Source organism: Brachycentrus maculatus, unplaced genomic scaffold, assembly GCF_059751285.1.
Source record: "Brachycentrus maculatus isolate JH-2025_06_01 unplaced genomic scaffold, ASM5975128v1 h1tg000311l, whole genome shotgun sequence".
NCBI lineage: Eukaryota > Metazoa > Arthropoda > Insecta > Trichoptera > Brachycentridae > Brachycentrus > Brachycentrus maculatus.
Window position 1 is genome coordinate 351,134 of NW_028281061.1, and position 25,711 is coordinate 376,844.

Sequence of the window (25,711 nt, forward strand, 5' to 3'; positions counted from 1 at the left end):
CTTAAACTTTTTGAACTTTTTACTGTGCCACAGATCTTTTTAGGTAAAACCTGAAGGATTTTTCTCCATTTGAAAAATATTTAGTAAATTAAAAAAAAAAAATTAAACAATACCTTTTCTTCAAAATGCAAAAACAACACTTTCTGCCCTGTAGCGGGTAAATATAAAGTTAAAAATATGCCAATTTTGCTGGGATATAGTACATTTTCTGGGCATTCCGAAAACATGCAAATTGTCAATTTTTGATTTATGACGTTCTTGAAAAGAGTGAGCAATTTGTTCTGGACTACTCATCAGATAAATGTTAACCCTTACGTTGACGGTACAATGTGAAATTCAACACACTTTGGACAGGAAAGGTATTTCTACCCGTTTGCTCGATTGATACTTAAGGACGGGAAGGGTATGCTAACCTTCTGCGCCGGCCTCATTTGAAAGGCAAAAAAGAAGAAATTATCCAATGTTTTTATATGAATATTATATACCTTTGTTAAGGTCTTAACTATATGTACATAACTATCAAATCCTGTAGTCTTTTTATGTCCACAGGTGTAAAAAATTCCCATTCCAAATGTGCAAGTTAAAATGCAAGCTCACATTCTTTTCACATCTATTACAACAGTATGTTGAGCAGAGGACAGACGAATTTTGTTCATTGGAATGTGTAACGGTCTACCTGGATTTTTAAAATATTTTTTATGGACTTAATAAAAATGTTTTTTTTTGTAGGTGTTTAGAATCTCCATTGAGACTCCTCCCATTACGTTTGGAGGTCCAGTTAAAGTTGTGCAGTGGTTTAACGTCACTTCTCAGCAGGGAATTGTTCTGAAGGACTATTGGCTGGATAAATATGCACAGCAAGTAAGTTACACTCACTATAAATTTTTTTAAAACCATATCTCCAGTTAGAAATGATTGGCTTCAGGTATATATTTTTTTCTATAATGATATCAGTCCATCATGCTGGTTGACGACGTTTGATTTCAAGAAAATCTTTACAGTTCCACGGAGTCCTGGTGTATGAAAAGCACGGAATTGGCAAAAGAAGAATAAAAGTAGAAATGCAAGCAGATGAATGGACGGGAAAAGGATGTATGGTAGATCTTTGAATGGTGAAATAAAGAAATAATGCAAGGCATCAGAAAGAATAATCGGGTTTGGAAATGTGGAACGAATTAGTGAAGAAAGAACAGTAAAACAAATTTATGAGGCGAAAAGGAAACAGACAAAGACCGAGGAAAACTTGGCATGGTTTGAACATGAGGAAAAAATATTTTTTTTTAATTATGAGGCGAATGTAGTTGGAAATAGGACCAGAGGAAGTCTGAGAGAATCTTGACACAATTAAGTATTTCAAATACTTGAAAGTGGTCAGGCCAGGAGTCTAAATAATCGTCGTGTATCTATATGAGAAGATATATGAATGTGGAAAAGGCAAAGACAGAGACATAATGTGGCATTCTATGGTAGCTAGATGCCATTGTAGTAAGGTTAGTTAGTTAGATATCATTTCTAGTTATTTAAACCTTGTATACCCTTTTGTACTATGGTTTAACCTTAAATAAAACTTGTCTATGAATATTGGTATTATTGATATGCTTCTAGGGTGAATGGCGCGTGGTCGTAGAGAATCGAGATTCCACGGTATCCGCCACAATACAGACATTCACTGTTACGGATTATGCCCTTCCGAAGTACCATCTCTCCGTGCAAAATGACAAGTTTTACTTGGCTTCCTTCAAGCAACTCGTATACACCATCTGTGCGAGGTAATGATATGTTTTGATGTATGTTATATCTGATTTACTCTTAGCTTTTGCAATCTTTTTACTGTATCTTATTTTACAAATCATCAATGAATTTTTTTAAATATACACATACACATAATGTACCCGACACTATGTAGTATAATTTGAAAGGATACTTGAATATTTTCTCTATTTACTTCTATTTTTATTATTAAGTTTGGTACAATTATTAATTGATTTATTTTACTGTTATTTAGAAATACAGTCGAACTCGGTTATAACGAGTATGAAGGGACCAACTGAATTTGCTCGTTATAACCGTTCCTCGTTATATCCGATAATAGATATTTAAAAAAAATACCTATCACATGAAGTTTTTTCACTGTCATATTTATTCAATATTACCCTGTACTGGTACCTGAAGCGGAGGGCTGATCACCTTTCCTTCATGTGTAAACGATCAAGATAACACTGCGTTTATATGACGCAGTGCCCTATGCACCATTGGGGTGCGGATAAGGGTTTTATTATTTATTATTATTATGTTATCTGGAATCACATAACACAATATGTTAAAATTGAAAAAAAATCATACTATGCACCCATTACACACATGTCATATTTTGCTGTCAATCCAGTTTTCCTATAAAAATTGGAAAATCCTGTGCTGCTTGAGTACAAAACCTTTGTAGCAGTTTCATCAAAATTAATACGATCACAGTTTCTATTTTTTTTTTGAGTCTGTGATGTTTTTTTAAATGCAGATAAAAATACAATATTGACACTGAGAATGATGAAAACTTTTTATATACTTTCGCTTCTTATTCACATTTTCGCGCCATGTTCTATTTCACGAATTATTTCCGCCTTTTCACAAATTGAGAGACACTTTTTATTATTAGTAAAATATGTTGATAATTCGAGGGTTTGTTTTACTGACCTGCTCTGGAATTGATCTGACATTCCTCACCTTGTAATGTTTATTTTACATATGTCCATAGTAAGCATAAAACATACAAAATATGGAAACTATCGTAAATATCCCCGAAACAAGCATGACGTTCAAAAACTATAAAATAAGTTATTTATTGTAATAAATTAGGTCCTTACAGACATGACAAAGCTTGCAATTTGCGACATGCAATTTAAACCCATATGCATACTTGATGAGCGCAGATCTCTCAAGAAACTGTTCCTTCAACATGGCAGTTAATATATTTCTAGATACATGTATGGAGAAGGGGTTAATGGAAAGTTGGATCTGACCACCCACTCTGATGCATTCAACTCACAAAGAGTCCACTTTGAGACTAACCTTGTTTCCTCACAAGGCTGCTTCAACTATACAGTTTGGTCTAAAAATCTTGGTTTCGGTGCTGGTGAAGACGTCCCTAAAACAGTCATTTTGGATGTCGGATTTCAGGTTAGTAACTATTGTATAACAAATATGGGTTATATGCCACATGTTCATGTAGTTTACATGACAAAGTACTCAGAACACCCCTTAGATCTTCGTCTTCTCGTTTTAAGTTAACAATCATCATTGTAATTAATATTTTATCTATCGAATGATTTGAATACATCATAAAATTAATGTAAATTGTGTCAGTACACAAAAAGGATAGGGTTTTTACGCATTTAATTGTGTGGAAACAGAACAGTTACTGTTCACCTTTCTGTATTTTTGCATTAAAAACCAGCGTAGCATTTATTTAGCATTAATTTTGTGCAATAAAATGATTGAAATTGAATTAAATGAATTAAACGTGACTAGTTTCGAAAACTACCGATGTTCTTAAAACTTGTCATGTTTACTTTAATAAACTGAAAAAAGTGTTTTATTTTTATATTTAAAATAGCAGCAGCTACTTAGTCAAACAAACCTTACATATTTATTATAACTGCAGACAGTTGGTAGAATTCCATATTGAATTGTTGGGTAAAATATCCAAAATAAAACATGGTTTGTTGGATTGAATTCTACATTTATTTATGTATATGTTAATATGTGACGCTTTTGTCTTCTCAGGACATTATCAAACACTGTTTGATAATGTCTTAAGAAGACAAAACGCGTCACGTATTAACATATACATAAATAAATGTAGAATTCAATCCAACAAACCGTGTTTTATTTTGGATATATTGCCCAACAAACCTTACATATCCAATACAAAATGGCAAGATTTGACATGAAATTGCCCATAGTCCAATTTTAGTTGTAAATATGTCAATTTTAATTGTTGGTAAATGTATTGTTTAGGAAGAAGGGACTCGAGAGTGGAGGAACACAACAGCCATTTCCCACCTGTCCACGCAAGTGGTGAAAATCAATTATGTAAATAAGCACGACTTGTACTTCAAGCCAGGACTTCCGTACAAAGTTAAGGTAAGTTGTCTCGATAGTTCAATTTAGATAAATTAAAAATATTCTGGATGGACCGATGAAGGAAGCTTAACCCTTTCCGGTCCCCCAAAATTTAAGAAAAAAATCTAGGTAGACAGTTACATTCCAATTGGAAAAAAATCTTTTTTCCTCTGCTCCACATACTGTTGTATTAGATACGAGTGACAAAAATGTAAGCTTGGAATTTAAATAATATACTAATGTACTAAATAATACTAATATACTAATATTAATATAATAAACTAATAAACTAATATTATACTAATAATAATATACTAAATATTATACTAATGATGAAAAAAAATGTCAAATAATATTCTACATGGGACCTAAGAGCAAAATATCGATGTCGAATGAGATTCAACATTGGACCAGTAAGGGTTAATGAATATATTTTACGCGTAAAGGCAATTAGCAAATAAAGCATTTACAAGTGATCTTATCATACAGACGCAATTATTTTACCCTTTCTCTTTCTTCTACTGTGATATTCATCAACCCAAAAACAGCACAATTGTGAAAGTTAATGCATAATTATAATTTTTAACTTGCGGTATGTTACCATTGGATATATCGCTCACTCCTTTCAAGAACGTCATAAATAAAAAAACTTGATTTTTCAGGAGAACGCTTTTAAAGTTTTAAAATATAATACAATGTATTAAAAATAAATATCAAGCCACTTATTGAACTTTTTACTGTGCAACAGATCTTTTTAGGTAAAAACTGAAGGTTTTTTCTCCATTTGAAAAATATTAAGTATATTTAAAAAAATAATTAAACAATACCTTTTTTTCAAAATGCAAAAACAACACTTTCTGCCCTGTAGCGGGTAAATATTAAGCTAAAAATATGCGGCTTTCGCTGGGATATAGTACATTTTCTGAGCATTCCGAAAACATGCACAACTGAAAATTGACGATATACCGTCTTGCAGCCACTAAAGTGCAGTACATAATAGGATGTAATAAATATTTGGAAGAGGACAGAGGATTTTATTCATCCCTTTTTTTAATAGATGAAATAGCTCAACCTGGTTTTGCCGTATTATTTTATGAAATGTGCAGGTAGGATAGTAAGAATAGGGAAGGTAAATGTGAAAAGTACACCACAAACACCCTGACCAATTGAAAATAAATCTTTCTTGAATTTATTTTGCAATAGGTGGGAATCGAACTAGCGACGCAAGTTTTGTAGTCTACCGTCTACCCAACTTTTCTGAATTAAACCTTTAGACGCACATGTGCCGCGTGCAATAAGGGGAGCGCCCTGCCTAAACATTTTTGTGAGATGTTCGCGCGACTTGCGACCTACGCGGAACCAAAAATAAAATGATGAATCGATATCTCAAAAACATTATTTGCATAAGCTAATATTCATATTTTGAATACTATCGTCGTAAATCAGTGAATTCAATAGCGAAATGCATCACAATCACCGCTCCTGTATAGGACCAGTGGGCATTGAACGACGCAAATCTGGAGTCCCGTAAAAGACTACTGGGCGGCTAAAGGTTAAAACTCATCAGTCAAGAGGTAAACTACACCAGTGTTCGGCAAAGTGTGTGCCGCGGCACACTGGTGTACCATGGTGAGTAGTTTGGTGAGCCGTGGAAAAAAAGTCTACTTTTGTAAAGATAATAAATAGGCCTATAAATTGTTGAATTTGTGCAAATTGGGATTTTTGAAACTCTGATCACTATTAAATTTAAAAAAAGAGAACGGCTAAGGACGATCAACGAAGAGATCAGAGCAGCATTTTCAACAATTGCTCTGAATTTTGATCACCTGTGCTCAGTGAGGCAGGCTCAATTTTTCTTTTAAACATAATATGTTTTCGCAATATATCAATTTTAAAATCATTGTATGACAGAATTAAAAATGAAGAAATAAGAAAGGAATGTAAGTCTGAACAAGGAATAATTGAAAGGATTAGGAAGAGTTCTTTACGGTGGTATGGACATGTGGTGCGAATGGATAACGAAAGAATGACTAAGAAAATATATGTGGCGAATGTGAGAGGGAAAACAGAACGAGGATGACCGAAAAAGGCACGATCAGATCAATCAGAACCTAAAATCTGGCGGTGTCAAAAGTCTGCGTAATCGGAGGGCATGTATGACTAGATGTATGGATGTGAAAGAGGCGAGGAGTGTATGTCACGACAGAAGAGTGTGGCATTCCATCCTTTCTGCCTACCCCTGCGGAGAAACGGCGTGATAGTAGTAGTAGTAGTAGAAGTTAATCTTAAAAATAAATAAACATTCCTTTTTTTCTTTGCTGTACCTCCAAAATTTCTTGATTTGGTAGTTGTACCTTGAACACAAAATGTTTGCTACACCATAGTGCCTTTCATCCATTTGTCATCCAATTAAATTAATGGTAGCGTATTTTCGCAAGGTCAGAGTCACAGACTGGAAGAACGGCCCGGTGGAGAGTGCCAAGGTGCAGTTCTGCAAGCTCCTCAACCAGCACACGGAGGAGGTGGATAATGCGGAGCGCCCGGAGGTGCTGTACCGGGCCGCCAACCTGACGGCGGGCGCCGCGGCGCGGGCCCTCGTGGACGAGTGCGAGACGGGCCTGACGGACGCTCACGGCTGCGCTTCCTTCACTTTCTCCGTCAAGCAGGATGATAACACCGAGTTTGTCCAACTTAAGGTGACTTACCTAAAATAATATATATAATGGTTTATACTCTTCTTCTTCTTCTTTTTGTAGATCCTAGGGATCTATTTGTGCCTCCGCATGTCGCTCTTGGGACGTTGACTCCCAGCTGTCTTTCAATTGTATTGTTTTCCTTTCAGTGGATAGTGTTGGAGCACCCTCTGCGCGAGTTTGAGTCCAGTCCCCCGGAGGGCCGGTTTGCCACGGCGGTGCGGGTGCTGCGCTCCTGGGGGCGCTGGTCCCGGCGCAGCCTGGAGGCGGGCGCCCCGCTGGCCGGCGCCTCGGAGCTGCCCCTCGCCTCGCGCCACTCCTTCCCCATCTTCCTCAGCCTGCCGCCCGGCGAGCGCATCCGCCCCGTCACCCTGCACTATGCCGTGAGTCCGGAACACAGTTGCTGCTGAGAGCAATAAAAACAATAATACTATAGCGTAGTGGTCAGCGCATTTGGCTACCGCCCCGTCACCCTGCACTATGCCGTGAGTCCGGACACAGTTGCTGCTGAGACCAATAAATAATCATAATATAGCGTAGTGGTCAGCGCATTTGGCTACCGTTCTGAAGGTCCTGGGTTCTCGGAGTCTAGTAGTGGTCCTCCCCAAGCATGTGACTTTGTTTGCGAGCGAGTGCATCACAGTTATAGAGAATGCGGATTGGTGTTTCATTATCCTACATACAAAATCTGCAGATTGGGGAGTTATGTATTTTTTTATTTTATTTAAATTTTTTTTCATTTTTTTAAATTTATTTGCATTATACAAACATGACATAAATTAAAATACAAAAAAATATTAATAAAATATAAATACAAAAAAAGATCCCACAAAGGCATGGCCTGTGTGTGGGTAAACAATATAATTTAGGTCATAGTAAAGGACACATGCAAGAATACAATAGGTAATATAAGTAGAACTAGAATAATAGTGTTAATATAAAATACAAAAAATACAAAATACTTGACTATTGAATTGCCGTTTCAGATAATCACCCGTCTGGGCACCATATTCCGCTGGGGCACGACCACGCAGTGCCCGAGCACCATGCACGACGTGCAGAGCGCGCAGAGCCCCTCCCCGGGGGGGCAGGAGGGGGCCGAGTGCCCGGCCGGCGCGGCGCGTGCCGATACGGTGTACAAGATGGCCGTGCACATGAAGGTGTGGCACCACATGTGCCCGCACAGCCACCTGCTGGTGTACCACGCCACGCCCGCCGGCCAGCTGCTCGTCTCCTCCAAGCGGTTCAAGGTCGAGGAGTGCTTCAACAACAAGGTCAGTCCTAACCGCATTCCTCCTACAGCGAGTGTAGCACACCTTTATTATAATTGTAGACTTTTTATTAATTGATTCGGCAGTCACTTTGTGGTAAAATCTATCCATTTTTAACCCTTCCCTTACGGTGCTAAAAACTTCCGCGTGCACCTGTGAAATGTATTTTGTACACCGTATGAAAATGTGGTTTAAAAACGGGAATATTACTAAATGTTGCTTTTATTGACCGTAGTTGAAGTAGAAATTTAATAATTTTTTCCGCCTCCGTAGTGTTATGGTCAGCACGCTCGGCTACCGTTCTGGAGGTCCCAGGTTCGATTCCCAGGGGGGGTCAAATGAATATAAGTGATTTGTTCACTGTAATATTTATTCAATATTACCCTGAACTGGTACCTGAAATGGAGGGCTGATCACCTTTCCTTTGTGTGTTAATGATCAAGATAACACTGTGTTTGTATAATGCAGTGCCCTATGCGCCATTGGGGTACAGATAAGGGTTTGAATTGAAAAAATGATTTGAATTATCTGAAAATGAGAAAAAAATACATCAATAGCTAGCGTAGCGACACAACCGCCATGTAAGACGATCTGCGCACTACTACAGCAATAAACATGTTACGACATGCGCGTATAATAACATGAGAAACGTTTGTGTATTGATGATTTTATCCCCGATTTTTTCACAAATAATTTACATCTGTTGCTGCAAATGAATAACTTTATAATATAATACTTTCATGTAATACATAATTATATCACGGAAGAATAAAAAAAATCTGAGCCCGTATCTATTTTATTTGATATTGATATTCTCATTTTTAAAGTCAATTTGTAGTTAATACATATCACCGGGAGGGGAAGGTTAGTAAAAGTTTTACTTGATAAATACCACTATTTCTTAAAATCCATTGTGACATGTGTTTCAATACATTCCGAATCATTTTGTCATCATTACAGTGTTTGAATGGCTTGATTCTGGCCAATATCTGTACCCGACGGATTCTCTTGTTCTTTGGACACGTTGCGCGTGGTAACGAGGATAGCCTGGAACGACTAGTTGTGATCGGTAGCCTGGAGGGAAAGAGAGGGAGAGGAAGATCCCCCACACGATGGACCAAATCATCAAATTAAGGCAGCAGCAGGCACCTCAGCGGTTGGAGCGCTACGTGCAGCGCAGTCAAGGGATAACTAGAGAAGAGTCATTGCTTCTGCAAGGGTCACAACCCTCAGCAATGAGGAATAAGCGGAGAAGAAGATTTTATTCTGAAAAATAATGGGCTTGCCTTATTGGTAAACCCTGGGCACGCCACTGCCACTAAGTCCAAAAATGCAAAAAAAAACGTACTACAAAAAAATGTCCCTTACTGTGCTTTGAGTTTGGACAGCCGATGTGTTTCAATACATTCCAAATCATTTTGTCACCATTACAGTGTTTGAATATGTTCCAAAATTATTATCATCATTCTGGTTTCCATGGCAGCTGTCCCAGGAGTGGGTCCCGAGCAGCGTGGCGCCGTCCTCGCCGGTGCGCCTGCAGCTGCGCGCCCCCGGGCCCGCGCTGTGCCTGCTCTCCGCGGGGGACTCGGCCCTCCAGCACCTCGCCCCCTCGCCCACGCTCCCCCAGCAGATCCTGCACAAGCTCACGGCCCTGATACACTCCAAGCACTCGGCTCACGACCTGGACGGCCCGTGCTTCTCAGGTAGCTGCTTGTCTACCATCCAAAAAAAAAATTCAATAAAAGAATCTTAACCTTTCTTACTAAAGAGCTGAAAAAAAAACAATACATATATAGTTAACCACTTATCGTGGGTTTACTAATGTCCAATACAAAATATATTTGTAAAAATATTCAATAGAATGTCGTAACAAAAACAAAAAAATACCGACGACATTGTATGCCATAAATAGGTATATGTATTGCTTAAAAAAAATTGTCTGGTACATTGTAAATAAGTATTGTTATAAAAAAATCTTACAAACAAAAAAAAACCCGATTCATTTTGGATAATAATCCAAAGGTAGGGTGTTCAAATGAGTTTGAACACTGAAACCTGAATTATTATTATAATTTTTTTTTTTTGGGTAATATAAAACTAACTAACTAACTAACTAACCATCACGCCGCTTCTCCGCAGGGGTAGGCAGAGAGAATCGAACGCCACACCACTCTGTCTTTGCAAACATTCTTTGCCTCTTCTACATTCATGCATCTCCTCATACATACCCGACGATTATTACGACTCCTGACCCGGCCGCTTTCAAGTATCTGACATACCTGATTGTGCCAAGGGTAATATATCCAAAATTAAACAAGGTTATTGGATCGAATTCTCTATGACGTGTTTGAAACACTCTATGTTGTGTTTGACAATGTCTTAATAAGACGAAACGTGTCACATAATATCATATATGTATTCAATCCGATGACCTTGATTGAATATATTACCCAAAATTTTTAAATGGAACTCTACCAACTGTCTGCGGTTACAATAAAAAACCTGAATAATTATTTTCAGAGAGATCCTCACTAATCAAAGACGAAACATCCAGACAATTCATGTACAACACTGTCCAGACGTTCCTCCAAATTGGCGTGGATATCATGTCGGACCTGATTCCTCGCAGGGTCAAGTGCTTGCAGCCGCAGCCGATGCTGGACAACCATCCGCAGGAACCGGAGAACATGAACTTCCACGACCAGTTTCCCAAAGTGCGGGAATACTTCCCGGAGACCTGGCTGTGGCAGGTCCACGCCATGGACTCCAAGGGGGCGCTGGACATCCAGACCGTGGCTCCCGACGAGATCACGCAGTGGCAGAGCGAGGTGTACTGCGTGGGCAGGTCTGGCGTGGTGGTCCCGCGATCCAACCAATCCGGGATACTGAAGGTCATGCAGCCGTTTTTTGCGGACCTCAAAACGCCTCGGACTATTAAACGTGGAGAGAATGTGCAAATGTACTACAAGATCTTCAACTATCTGGACCAAGCCATTCCGGTAAGTTGTTTTTTCTACTGCCCAAATTACTTCTTCTTCTTTCTTCTTTACGAGCCCTCTGACCTCCACTGCTGGATATAGGCCTCTTCCCCTTCTTTCTATTTCCTCCGGTTGGTTGCTGCTTGCAGCCACACCTTTTTATCCCCCACAGCGATAATGTCGTCAGACCATCTCTTTTGGGGTCTTCCGAAACCTCTTTTGTTCTCCAAGGTCTCCATCGTAGAATTCTTGGGGTCCATCTTGTGGGGTCCTATCTTGCAATATCGCTCACTCCTTTCAAGAACGTCATAAATCAAAAAACTTGATTTTTCAGGAGAACGTTTTTACAGTTTAAAAATATAATACGATGTATTAAAAATAAATATGAAGCCACTTATTAAACTTTTTACTTTGCAACCGATCTTTTTAGGTAAAACCTGAAGGTTTTTTCTACATTTGAAAAATGTTTAATTTATTTATAAAAATAATTAAACAATACATTTTCTTCAAAATGCAAAAACAACATTTTCTGCCCTGTAGCGGGTAAATATTAAGTTAAAAATATGCCTCTTTTGCTGGGATATAGTACATTTTCTGGGCATTCCGAAAACATACACAACTGAAAATTGACAATTTTTGATTTATGACGTTCTTGAAAGGAGTGAGCGATATGTCCTGCCCACTGCCATTTGAGTTTTGCCACGCGATCAATGATGTCCTCTTCTTTGGTTTTATTCCTGGTATATTCATTTTTAATTTTATCCCTCAGTCTAAAACCAAGAAATCTTTCCATGCTCCGCTATGTCCACTTGAGTTTCTCTGCATTTCTCTTTGTCAGAGCCATAGTCTCTAGTGCATATGTGCTCACTGGCAGTATGCAGGATTCATAAATAATTCAACATGCCCAAATTACAATATACATTAATTATAACTGTACGAGTGTGGATATGCAAGCCCGAGTGCCCTAGCCGTTATTTTAGCTATTTTCCTTTTCCTACATAATATTCCTTCTTTATATATCTCATATAGCAGTAATGTTCTTAACTTTGAGCTACTGACTTCACTCACATTATCAAAATTAAAAATTTAACTAAGTAACTATCACGTCATTTACCTCACTCCTGACCTGACAACTTTGAATTTATAAGTATTTGAAATACTTGATAATGCTAAGTTTTCCTCGGTCTTACTCTGCTTCCATTACCAACAACATTCGCCTTATAAATTTGTTTTACATTCTTTTCTCTTTACTCATTCGATTCACATGCCCAAATCACACTCAACAACCATCGCAAAGATGGCAATTTGATTGCATTCAGTCTACTTTCATCCTTCTTTTGCCAACTCCATGCTTGACTTATTTATTTTGCGCTTCTTTATAATGCTGTCACTTTGCATATTCAATATTATCAATGGCATTGTTGTTCCGCAGATTAATAATATTTTCATTGCTTCGAGCGTTATTAAATTTGTCCTGTCTTAGGCAGTAGGTGCATTGATTTGAAACTCTTTTTTTTTCTTTTTTTAAAATTCTTTTGCATTACATAACATAAATTCAAATACAAAAAAAATATGAATAAAATATCAAAAAAAGATCCCACAAAGGCATGGCCTGTGTGTAGGTATACAATATAATTTAAGTCATGGTAAAGGGTATAAGGGTATAGGTATTATAAGTAGAACTAGAATAATAGTTTATTTATTTATTTATTGATTTGGCGTTTAATTTGTAGAACTCCATTTTAATTTATGTATTAATTTTAAATCAAACACAGATTTTTTGAGTCTACTAAGTTGTATTTTATTAACAAAAACACATAAAAAATTATATTGTGACAATTGTTTCGCCTTGTTAGGGCATTATCAAACGGGCGAAACAATTGTCACAATATAATTTTTTATGTGTTTTTGTTAATAAAATACAACTTAGTAGACTCAAAAAATCTGTGTTTGATTTAAAATTAATACATAGAATAATAGTGTTAATATAAAATAAAAAAATACTTGACCATCAGAAAACAAAAATTATTTTTATTTTTTCCTTTATTTCCAGATATCTATAGACTTGGAGGTGACCTCCGGGGCGGTGGTGACGTCCTACGACATAGACCCGGCCATCAGCCAGGTGTCGTGCCTGCCGCGAGGGCGCTCCATCGTGCACCACTTCACGCTGCGGGCGCAGCACCTGCGCAGCCTCAACGTCTCCGTGGCCGTGCAGATCCTCAACTCCGCGCAGCGCGTCTGTCAAGGCAGCCAGCCGACCACCACGCTGTACGACATCAGGTAACTGATGTTAGAATTTACTCTGCGTACTGTCAGGCTTTTTTAAAGATGGAGACTGATCGGAGTATTTCGTCGTAACTGTCGCTCGCAGCAAACATCCTATGGATGGAGCGAACCAACTTGGAACGCTGTACTGTCTATACCGGGGGTTCCTAAAGTGTGCGCCGTAGAAAGTCAAGAGGGGCGCCGTGAGTCGATCCTCTATCATTATCCGAAACCAAAAATATTCTCGGGTACCTATAAAGCAACAATTTTTATTTTGAGAGCTAGCATCTTTCTACCCAACTACTATTATTGTAGGTACCTTTTTATTTCGACTATAATACATATACATATGTATATAGTCACATTATCTATTCCAAATAGCTTACTAATGTAGGGCGCCGTGATAAAATACTAAACTTGTAAGTGCGCCGCGGGCTGAAAAAGATTAGGAACCCCTGGTCTATACAAATGCTCGTGTTACGCAAATCGCAAAGTGTTACGTTACGATGAAATGACTCCGGTCAGTCCCCACCTTAAAATACCCGTGTGCTGAGAACTCTTTATAAATCGAAATGAACAACCAAGTCTGATGCGAGCGTTGAATGTTAGGGATCTGGGCGTTAGGTTTGTGAGCACCCTAAATTTTCACAATCTCATAGAGACGGTCAGTGGTAATTCATTGAAAATGTAAGGATTTGTTCTACGTACTGCCAGAGTTTTCAAAATATACCCGCGTGCTGAGAACTCTTTAGAACTCCTTGGTGCGAAGTAGACTCGAGAGTGGTTCAATGATTTGAGGACCACGCAAACTGAATTACTCTCTTATGGTAGAGTAAGTCCAAAAGAAGTTTCTGAGGTATCTCTGCTTGAGAGAGTACGGCTTTTATCCTTGGCTCTACCCGACCGAGTTTCTTCAGGGTATGCTTGACTACAAATAGTATAGAGACTAGAAGGAATGTGTATTTGATTATGCATTTTTACCGATTGTTGCGCGGTATGGTTGATAATCCTGAAATTATCCAGAGCATTGGTCCGTATGTTCTCGATAGTTACCTAAGACAGCGTCAGCATAGATTGTTTCACATTCCTATATACAGGACCAACCTGTCGATGGTTATACCTGTAGGAAAAGCTACCATGAATACCTTGTAAATACCCATAACTCCTTAAAGAAAATCCAGATTATTTGGACACATTCAAAATGTTTTGAACAATTTTCTTTTGAAATGGCTTAATTATGGTACCTTTTTTTCAGGGATAAAATTTTGAAGCAAATAATTGTGGAACCAGAAGGCTTCACCGTAGAACACCACAAGTCTGCCTTGCTGTGCGCTGATGGTAACGATATTAATCATATTAGGAAATTAATCAATTTTACCTTCAATTTGTTTTTTTTTTGTCTATGACTTTTTAACACTTTAAGAAATTATCGTCTATGACTTTTTATTCCAGATGTGACCAATAAGACAGATTTATCTTGGACCTTTGAGAGGACAGACTGTGTGGAACAGTCGGAGAATTGGTTTGTTTCTATTGTTGGAGACATCACAGGTCCAATGGCTATGGTATTTATGCATATATTATGTTTGTTGTGTAAAATAATTTGATTCATCACACCAAATTCAAAGATGAAACCCACATCTCCAGTAAATAATTTTGAATGTTTCATTTAATTTAAGTTTTACTTGGTTAATACCATTATTTCTTCAAATCTATTGTGACACGTGTTTCGATGCATCATTTTCATTCCGCAAACATTCGGTGTTTGAAAGTGATGCGAAATGATTTGAAACATGTGTCAAAATATATTTTAACACGTTGTCGTCGGGACACGGCATTTGCCGTTTTTCGCGGACTGTCGGTCAACTGCGGGATACGGCAAATGCCGTTTTTGTTGACTGTCGGTTATCGGCGGGAAACGGCAATATACGGGTTTGTTATCAGCGTGAAATAAAACGCGTTGAAGGGTAATCTGCTACCTGGGTGCTAGGCGATAGTCTGTTGACGTTATTTGAAATGTGTTGTCCAGTTTGGCTAGTGTGTCGCTTGTAAAGGTATCCCCAGAAATCTAGAGTTTTTATGCGATCTCAATCTCAAGTTTAGTTTGAGCCATTTCACGTATCGGACTATTTTTCATATCGCTCGCACTGTTTTATTTACTGTTTGGTATGTTATTATTTGAATATATTAGCATTATATAGGGAATGATACCTCGGAGGGGAAGACTATTTTTTAGAGTTTACAATGCTTCTAAAATTGTGGAATACGGAATACTTAATTAAAAATTATGATTATAATTTATTTTTGGTGATCAAATGTCATGTATGATTTCTTTGAAAATTTCAATCGAAAATATTATTTGGTTTAGAAATTGTGTCAATTTTAAGAAAGCGATATATTTTTGCGCTAATCGCGAAAAACACCCGCTATAGGCTAGAGTCTATTATTCGAAGCGTTCGACTACAATGTGTTAAGAAACAGTGATATTTTCCAAGTAAAACTTAAATTAAACATGGATAGATATTACCACAAAGTGACTGCCGAATCAATTAATAAAACAATTTTGGAGCTGCAAAAATGCTGCTTTTCAAACAGCAAATTGAAATCTTCAACCTCCTTATTAACTTATTCAGTGCGCTCAGTGGTGTTAGTACATATTGCTGATCTCTATGGGCTGTCATTTTTTTTACTGAATAAAATCTCATTAATTGATTCGGCAGTCACTTTGTGGTAAAATCTATCCATTTTTACATGTTTGAAAATGATGCGGAATGCATCGAAACACTTGTCACAGTAGATTTTAAGAAATAGTGGTATCTACTAAGTAAAACATTAATTAAAAATGAATAAAATCTAACAAAATTATATTTTTTGTCTTTACATTCAAAGGATGTAAGGATTTCATTTAAAATGTTTACTAGTTTTAACAATATTAATTAGGCTTTATTAAAAACTGGTTAGTTAGAGGATGCAATAAAAATATGTGAAATAAAAAATATAGTAAATAAAAACAAAGCAAAACAAAAATGAACTTAGAACTAGAAAAAAAATATTTTGTTTATTTTGAATGTGATAAAAATATAAAGTAAGTGGTTTGTGCCACCATTCAATCAGAAAAACAAAATGAAAACATTCACAAAATGTCAGGGCTGTCACAAAGCATATTCTTTCAGAATGTTGAAAACTTGATATCACTTCCCATGGGCTGCGGAGAGCAGAATCTGGCGCTGATAGCATACAACCTGATAGCTCTGGACTACGCCCTGGCCGGCAAGAGGGTGTCGGGAGACATGAAGGAGAAGGCACTTCAGCATCTCGCTTTGGGTAATCATATTGCATTGATTCGTTTTCTTATTTTATCCAATTTACATAAATTCATATCTCCAACGACGAGGTACTACGATTGATCAAGGAAAGGAAGCACCTACTCGCGACTATCTCCAAAAGACGCGCCGAATGGATCGGCCACGGGCTAAGACAAGAGGGTTTCCTGCACAAAGTAATAGAGGGGACGATCGAGGGAATAAACGCCGGAGGACGCCCACGCTGTGAATACCTAAGCGACGTATGAGGAGCTGAAGAGGACTTCCAAAAATAGGCGAGAATGGCGAAAGAGATGTCATCTGTTGCTGCAGACCAATCCGCAGGATTGAGACCAGAGAGAGAGATCCAATTTATTTGTATTAATGTTTAAGTATGTCCTAATCTTTGTTAGCAAATACTTGATTGACAAAATCATTCGCCAACCAGTAAAGGCTTAAAAAAAGTAAAAAAAATACATGATTTAATTCCTGAGTGGTTTACCCAAACAAACAATCACTACAACGACGTGTAGTATTGTTTGGATGCTGTTGCAGTGATTGTCCCGATGAAGAGATGGGTACATCTCGAAACCGGTTGACAAAAAATGTCAGTGAGTGGTTATACAGTAAATCCTCTACTTACGTTATTTTGACTTACATTGTATTCCTACTTACACAATTTAAAAAAAATGTGGTAAGTAAAAAAATCTTTCCACATTTTAATTTTTAAAAAGAAACTATTTTTTTAAAGAAATAACCCACAAAGCCTTTAAAGGCTTGTCTGAAGGTAGAATACATAGTAAAATACTAAGTAAAAAAAGTCCCAATGCAATCTACGAAAATTACCAAAAATAGAGGAATACAAATAGTAAATTGGTAGTTTGAACTTAAATGTAACTACATACATATTTATAGTACACAAAAATAATTATGTATGTATCTGATTAATAATATCTAAAAGTAATGTGTATATGCATGTAGATTTATTTTGTTTTCACATATCGCTCACTCCTTTCAAGAACGTCATAAATAAATAAAAAAACTTGATTTTTCAGGAGAATGTTTTTAAAGTTTAAAAATATAATACAGTGTATTAAAAATAAATATGTATCAAGCCACTTATTGAACTTTTTACTGTGCAACAGATCTTTTTAGGTTAAACCTGAAGGTTTTTTTTCCATTTGAAAAATAATTAAACAATACCTTTTTTTCAAAATGCAGAAACAACACTTTCTGTCCTGTAGCGGGTTAAAAAGTTAATTAAGTTAAAAATATGCCGCTTTTGCTGGAATATAGTACATTTTCTGGGCATTCCGAAAACATGCGCAACTGAAAATTGAAGATTTTTGATATATGACGTTGTTGAAAGGAGTGAGCGATATGTACCAAACCCTTTGAAACCAGCGCATATTTTTACATACCATATATGTATCTAAAAAGTTACAACAATTTTTTTTTAGACTTGCACGATTTTTCGACTTACACAAAAACCTTTGGAATGAATTTATCACGTAAGAAGAGGACTTACTGTATATGTACTAATATTACTAACGTTTTTGCAAAAAAATAGAAAAGTAAAAATGTTTAATACTTTTATAGTTACTGTTGGGTAACAGCTTTTATAAAGCTGAACGGGTCAAAAACTAGTTTATTTACCAAACGCAGGGTACCAGAGGCAGTTGCGTTATCTCCACCCTTCCGGGGCCTTCTCGGCCTTCGGGCCCCAAGACCCCTCGGGCTCCACCTGGCTGAGCGCCTTCAGCGTGAGCACGCTGGGCGGTGCGGCCAGGCTGCTGGGCGAGCAGGCCGGCGCGCTGGACGGCACGGCCCGTTGGCTGCTCGGCCTGCAGATGGAGAACGGCTGCTTCAGGAGCGAGGGCCAGGTCTTCCACAGGGAGATGAAGGTGGGTTGACTCCGTATTTGTCTTCGACTTGTTCAGAGCGTGGCGTGTTGGTAAGAAAATACCATTTTACGCAAGAACTGACCATTTTACATGAAGAAATACCACATTTATGTATTAATTTTAAATCAAACACAGATTTTTTGAGTCTACCAAGTTGTATTTTATTAACAAAAACACATAAAAAACTAATATTGTGACAATTGTTTCGCCTTGTAAGGGCATTATCAAACGAATGTCCTAACAAGGCGAAACAATTGTCACAATATTAATTTTTTATGTGTTTTTCTTAATAAAATACAACTTAGTAGACTCAAAAAATCTGTGTTTAATTTAAAATTAATACATAAATTAAAATGGAGTTCTACAAATTAAACGCCAAATCAATAATTTTTTTTTTCACTTTAATATTTGTTAAAGTTATTAATTATTATTAAAGTAAAGTACATTCATTACACTAATTCCAAGAATTTGAGTAGTGTGGTTGTCAATAACGGGTAGAATTGGTGAATGTTACGCGTGTGTAAAGTGATCACTCAAACCAGCCTATGACGGTCGTCAGCCCCGTAAATGCCCAGACTTCCTTATTTCTTCTTCATCTTTGATGAGATGTCAAAAAATAATAAGAAAAATAACTCCTATAATTGGAGATAATCCAGATTTGTGAACAAGTATTTGAACACACTCAAAATGTTGTAAATAATATATTTGTTTACAGGGTGGTTTGCGCAGTGACACATCAAGTATAGCGCTCGCCGCTTATGTCATCATTTCTCTAATCGACGCCGAAACGCCTCTTCTTAAACCTTCCGTCGTCCAGAACACCGCTTACTGTCTCGCCGCACTCAAATACAACCACATCCAACCGCACGCGCGAGACAGCGGCAACACCAGAAACGCCGAAAGGGTGTACGCATTCGCTCTCGCCACACTGGCGCAAATCAAAATAGAAAATTACACCAAAGAGTTGGAGCACAAGAACGAGGTCACGTCCTCCGTCAAATTGGGAAATGTCAAACGACACGTGAACCGAGATTACCAGGATTCTCAAGAATTGTATTCCAGGAATTTAAAGGAGTATGTCGACAATTTCAACGAAGATGACGGGTATTATAATGATTCGATGAGCGATTCCGAAAATGTTTTAGCGAGTCCGGTCGAAGAGATGAGGGATTCCAGTTTGTATGAAATTCAAGAGAGGTACGAGGATAAGGAGACGGGTAAAGGCGCTACCTTCCTGGCCGGCGGTGGAGAGAAAGCTCTGCAGATTTTGAAGAGCTTCGCTCGCAGAGACGGTGACTTTGTGTGGTGGGAAGCAGGTATTTATAATTTTAACAAAATAATTTATGCACTATTTTTTAGGTGCACATTTTGCCAATTACTGCATTTTTGTTTAAAATTACCTAACGTCCAAGTGACTCTGAAATCTAGCTACGGCTTATGCAACACCGCTTATCATGTCCCTACTCAGGCTTCAACTTTATAAGTTTCATAGCCTATGCCTACTCGTGAGTGGATTTACTCTTTATGTTTAAAGTTTCTGTGATTTCATGTAATTATAACATCATTATCTTACCTTAGAACCCTAACTGTCCATCTCCTCCTCCCCTGACCCCTCCCTTTTCCCATGCCTTCCTTACTCTATCGTCATTTTGTTTTTCTATTCATGTTACCCTGTTTAAATTCTTAATTTGTAATTATGCTCTCTTATGTTTCTTTGTTTTTCTTTTTTCTTATCCTTGTCTTAACCTGTTCAAGCATTATCTCCCCACTAATTTCTAACAGACATCAAAAGGTACAAGCCTAGATCGTTCACACTAGTCTGTTGGTTCACACTGGTTAGTTGGAAGATATTGCTTTATAGCAATAAGCCCGCCAATGTACACACATATTGTACAAAAAGTTCAAATAAATAAATAAATAAATAATTCATGAGTGAAAATTCTAGGCAAAAACACTCACGCTAGAGGCATGAGTTTATACATTTCATTGATTCTAAGCTAGCAGAGAAGTTACTTAGGTGTATGATTTTAGTTCTTGATTTTACTCAGGTAGTGAATTTACTTGTGTATTCTTATATCTATGCAAATTACTGCAGTGCTCACGTATGTCTGTGAGTATCGAGGCATCAACAGGGCATGGTAGTCGCAGTTCTTAATGACCGTATCATGCAAGAATACCTCTTCCTGCAAAACTCTACTTGTGAATGTGATGAGACGTCATCGCAAGATGTCACAAGATGAAATAGTCAATGAGTATGTGTGAGGAAATGCGTGATAATTAGTTAGTAAGCTAGGTTTGTTAGCAATGATTTGCATACTTTCAAAATATTGTGATCTTTATTATTATTTAAAAAAAACAATGTTTCTCTTTTTTTTTAACCTTCCCCTCCCGGTGATATGTATTTACTACAACTTGACTTTAAAAATGAGACTATCAATATAAAATATTATTATACATACGGGCTTAAAATTTTTGTATTACTCCATAGTACAATTACGTGTTACATAAAAGTATTATATTAATTTCTAGCAACAGAAATAAATTAATTGTAAAACAAATCGGGAATAAAATCACCAATACACAAACGTTTCTCGGTGTATGCGTGTATGCCGCACTTTACGTACACCCGCGTGTGCGGGTGTATGAAGCCGTGTGGCTTCATACTGTTTCCGACGATCTCATTTTAGTTGCGTATAATTCGTCGTTCGGGGTGGTCGTGCCGTTACGCTAGCTATGGCGGCTACTTGCGATGTATGTTTTTTTTCTCTTTTTTAGATACTTACCAGAGCTAAAATTACAAAATTGATACATTTCGACTTCAAGTATGGTCAATAAAAACAACAATTAGGAATATTCACATTTTTAAATCATATTTTCAAATGGTGTACAAAATACAAACCACCGGTGGAAGTTTTTAGCACCATAAGGAAAAGGCTAAAAATGTTTGTAAATGAAATGTAGGTTCATTGTCCGTGTCTATTGAGACTACGGGATATGCCATGCTGAGTTTGTTGGCTGTCGGAGGACAGGACAACATTCTGGATGTAATGGCGGCTGCCCGCTGGCTGTCCCGCCACCGCACCGCTCAGGGAGGCTTCCTATCCACGCAGGTATAATCTCTCACAATATCTCAATGTTTGTATCTCATTTCTAAAATTTTACCTGGATTCGGCCCTTTTCAAATCTTATCTTGAGTGTCTGATATTTTTTATGGTCCGACTGAATTTATTTGGATATTTTTTCAGAAGATCCTATTGTGATATTGAGAGAAGTGACAGTGAAGTCGATAGTGATTCCGATAGTGGTTCTGAAATAATTAGAGAAGCTATGATAGGTACTCGGGTTATGCAAATGGTTTTGAGTAATTCTGAAGATGATTGTGACAGGGAAGTTGATTATATGGACTGGTCAGACATCGACATTCCACGCATTCAACACTCAAAACTTTTGTGGAACTCTAGTAGCTAAAAAATTTCCAGAAAACTCTGAAAACGTAGATGGTTTTACAGATGAATTTTTGGACAAAATTGCCAATACTTGCAGTTTAAGGCATATATCTCATACATTTACATGCGGTTCTTAGGGTGGTTAGTGACCGGAGCATTTTGTCTTAACGTAACGTCGTAACATAGCTTGCGGCGAGCATCAGCGAGCATCCGAAACTATGGATGGAGCACTCGGCTCGCTGTACTGACTGCCTGAATGCTCGCATCGTAACGTGTTACGTTATGACGAAATTGCTCCGGTCAGTCACCACCCTTAGGGCGATTGTCCACTACCGGGAATTTGACCATCCGGCAGTCCGGTTTTAAAAATGAAAGCAACTACGACAGTTTGGTATGATCGAATTTACGCGCAACATGTTCACGCACGGATCAAGAGCACCAATCCGAAAAAATATGGACAAAAGCACATGCCAATTTGGATTGGCATGTGCTTTTGTCCATATTTTTGGCTTGGGCCAATCGTCGTTTTAAAATGCTAACTGCCGCGCCGGACAGTAAAATTCCGTGTAATTTCGTGTAGTGGACAATCGCCCTTAAGGTGTTAACATACTTTGTTGTAAGAAAATGCATTTCACATAACGAAATTGCTCCTGAAAGGAATTAAGTAGGTCATGCGAGGCATCACTGTAATAATTGCAGGATACCCTGGTGGCTTTGCGAGCGCTGTGCGCGCTCCGGCACGCCATGCCGCTGTCGCCGCCCAGCCTGAGCGTGACGGTGCGCGGGCCGGGGCGCGGCCGCATCTTCTCCGTGGCGCCCGCCGAGCGGCACAAGCTGCACACCGTGATCCTGCGCGCCGTGGACGCCGTGCGGGTGCCCTCCTCCAAACTGACCGTCGCCGTCGAGGGCCAGGGCTGTCTGCTGGTCCAGGTCACTCTCAGCATATTGTATATTCCATATCTGCTTATACCAATAGTTCTTAACCGTGTTGGAGGTACCGAACCCCACCAGTTTCATATGTGCGTTCACCGAACCCTTAATTGGAAAAATAAAATATGATTTCTTCGAATTAAAAACATAAGTATATATTAACACACAGGTGCACAAAATGAACAAAATGATTCAAAACAATGAACAAAACCATTATAACATGAGTTTCACTTGTCAAAAAAACTAATCAAAGTAATGGACATTTTTTTTGTAGTACGTTTTTATTGCATTTTTGGACTAAGTAGAATCTACTTAGTCCAAAAATGCAAAAAAAACGTACCACAAAAAACGTCCCTTACTGTGTTTTGAGTTTGGACAGCCGTGCTATAAAGTGTCTTATGTCATTTCGAAATTGGTTAATTTTGTTTGAAAGGAGGTTTTTTGGGGTTTGGAATTGGTACAACATCCGGTGATGACTCCTCTAATGGGCGTTTGGGTTAATACATCTCTCGCAAGGCAGTCATAGTAATGCTCAATTACGATGTACGTTTCTATCAACTCTCCTCGCTTGGATTGCTCCTGCAATGATGTTTTGTACTTACATTCCCAGGCTACCCAGAGATACAACACCCTGAGGAGACCAGCAGAGGAGTCTCCTTTCCGCCTATTTACCAAAGTGCGAACTGACGGGAGTTTTGACTGCAAAGCCAACACCACGTGGTGCCAATGTGCCGCTACACTGGAAGTATGTTCCACCTTCCTTCTTAATTTATTATAGCAATGATGGATGATTGTCATCTTTGTAACATGGACAAATCAAACCTTTTGTTTTAAAAAAAAAATCTTAGCTACATGCAGCAGTATATTTGTAATAATGTAGTAATCTGAAACCTTTAAACACAAAATAATTTTTTTGTGCAATGCAATTATATTAAAAATGGACTAATAACAACATAAGTGCTTTATACAATAAACATTTTTTCTTCTTTTGGTACTTTGTATCCTGTATTATGTCGTTACTATTGTATCCTGTATTATGTTATTCTTTCTGACCCCTATCTGCATCTAATGGCGTATCTTTCTTCTGTGTGTGTCATTCGGGTCCCCCTGACATCAACTATCACTTGAGAGTAATTGATTTTGTTTCGGGCAGCTCTAAATATCGCCTCGACGGTCCTGATCCCCGTCCAATCTCAAATATTCCGAAGCTAGGCGATATGCCTTCTGCCAGCACCTCGTTGACCCTCTGTGTATTTAGCCTTTAATAATTAGGTGTAATACCTCGTACTCGTAATGGCACTGCATTACAATGAGACACATTTAGAAAAATCATGTGGGAGTAACAAGCATAGTGTGTTTGTGTAATAATACTAATTAATAACGATAGCGACAGGACAGAATGTATCAGCCTATTGCAAAGAAAATAAAGGAGGTACAGTTTAGGATGTTGCCAGTCGATAAAATATTGCATTTATAGCTGTCAAGTTCTTTTTTTTATTCATCTACTTAAGTAGGTACTTATGTACTCTTGAAAGGAGAGAGCGATATAGCTCACTCCTTTCAAGAACATCATAAATAAAAAAATTACAATTTTCAGTTGTGCATGTTTTCGGAATGCCCAGAAAATGTACTATTTCCCAGCAAAAGCGGCATATTTTTAACTTAATATTTACCTGATACAGGGCAGAAAGTGTTGTTTTTGCATTTTGAAGAAAAGGTATTGTTTAATTATTTTTTTGAATATACTAAATATTTTACGAATGGAGGAAAAAACCTTTAGGTTTTACCTAAAAAGATTGCATAGTAAAAAGTTCAATAAGTGGCTTGATATTTATTTTCAATACATTTTATTGTATTTTAAAAACTTTAAAAACAATCTCCTGAAAAATCAAGTTTTTTGATTTATGACGTTCTTGAAAGGAGTGAGCGATATGTTATACCATATTTGTAATTATAGTACATAGTGTAGAGACAATACCATTTGTATACGAAAATTGTGAATACATATCTATATTTTTTTTTGTATGGAGAGAAATACATATTTATATAATGTCTGGACTAAATGTTTGTGTAAAGTTATGCTTACTATGTTTTTATTGCGGTAGGTGTGTGTGGATTGGAATGCCCGTGCTGAAGTTCCCTTCCCGGAGATGGCTCTTCTGGACATACAGCTTCCTACGGGATACGCCCCGGATCGCACACTACTCTACAAACTCATCAAGCATGATAATCTCTGTATGTTCCTTTATTTCTATTATATTTTATCTTCCAAATTTTTTGACACCTTTTAAAAGCGTAGTTTTAAAGTTCATAGTAAATGAGAGCAATAATTTTAATCATAATATAAACAAACCACAAATGTTTTGAGCGTGTCCAAATTTTTGTTCACAAACACTGGATTTGCTCTACTTAGGATTAAATTACACCAAGAATTATTCATGAAGATATCTGCTTATTAAAAAAAACTTACAAATTTCACCGAAGTTTAGTCCTTGCAGCATATATACAACATTTGAAACATTCCAAATATTAAGTAATGTGGTTGTGAATCATGGCTAGGGTAGTGAAAATTAATTACACAGTATATAAAGTGCTCATATTGCTAATATTTATTCAATATTACCCTGAAGCGAAGGCAATCAAGATAACACTGTGTTTATATGATGCAATGCTCTATGCACCATCGGGTGTGAATGAGGATTTGAAAAAGGAAGAAGACAGTGCTCACTTAAACCAGCTCTGCAAATACTTAGACTTCCATATTCCTTTCTCCATAGACTTTTTTATCGATGCTGAGATATCA

The 25,711-nt window shown here is 37.6% G+C and overlaps 1 protein-coding gene across 1 annotated transcript in view; it reads left to right on the forward strand.

Moving 5' to 3' along the window:
• Nucleotides 1-25,711, forward strand: part of LOC148304564 (alpha-2-macroglobulin-like) — a 36,071-nt gene that overhangs the window by 7,955 nt on the left and 2,405 nt on the right. The window contains exons 5-23 of the mRNA XM_088268027.1: nucleotides 730-861; nucleotides 1,606-1,769; nucleotides 2,973-3,171; nucleotides 4,012-4,137; nucleotides 6,555-6,812; nucleotides 6,959-7,192; nucleotides 7,796-8,083; nucleotides 9,564-9,783; nucleotides 10,601-11,079; nucleotides 13,112-13,341; nucleotides 14,582-14,664; nucleotides 14,779-14,891; nucleotides 16,500-16,650; nucleotides 18,294-18,532; nucleotides 19,248-19,848; nucleotides 21,494-21,642; nucleotides 22,678-22,908; nucleotides 23,519-23,653; nucleotides 25,014-25,143. Of these exons, the coding sequence (XP_088124153.1) occupies nucleotides 730-861; nucleotides 1,606-1,769; nucleotides 2,973-3,171; nucleotides 4,012-4,137; nucleotides 6,555-6,812; nucleotides 6,959-7,192; nucleotides 7,796-8,083; nucleotides 9,564-9,783; nucleotides 10,601-11,079; nucleotides 13,112-13,341; nucleotides 14,582-14,664; nucleotides 14,779-14,891; nucleotides 16,500-16,650; nucleotides 18,294-18,532; nucleotides 19,248-19,848; nucleotides 21,494-21,642; nucleotides 22,678-22,908; nucleotides 23,519-23,653; nucleotides 25,014-25,143 (4,162 nt within the window). The remainder of the gene's footprint in view (nucleotides 1-729; nucleotides 862-1,605; nucleotides 1,770-2,972; nucleotides 3,172-4,011; nucleotides 4,138-6,554; nucleotides 6,813-6,958; nucleotides 7,193-7,795; nucleotides 8,084-9,563; nucleotides 9,784-10,600; nucleotides 11,080-13,111; nucleotides 13,342-14,581; nucleotides 14,665-14,778; nucleotides 14,892-16,499; nucleotides 16,651-18,293; nucleotides 18,533-19,247; nucleotides 19,849-21,493; nucleotides 21,643-22,677; nucleotides 22,909-23,518; nucleotides 23,654-25,013; nucleotides 25,144-25,711) is intronic.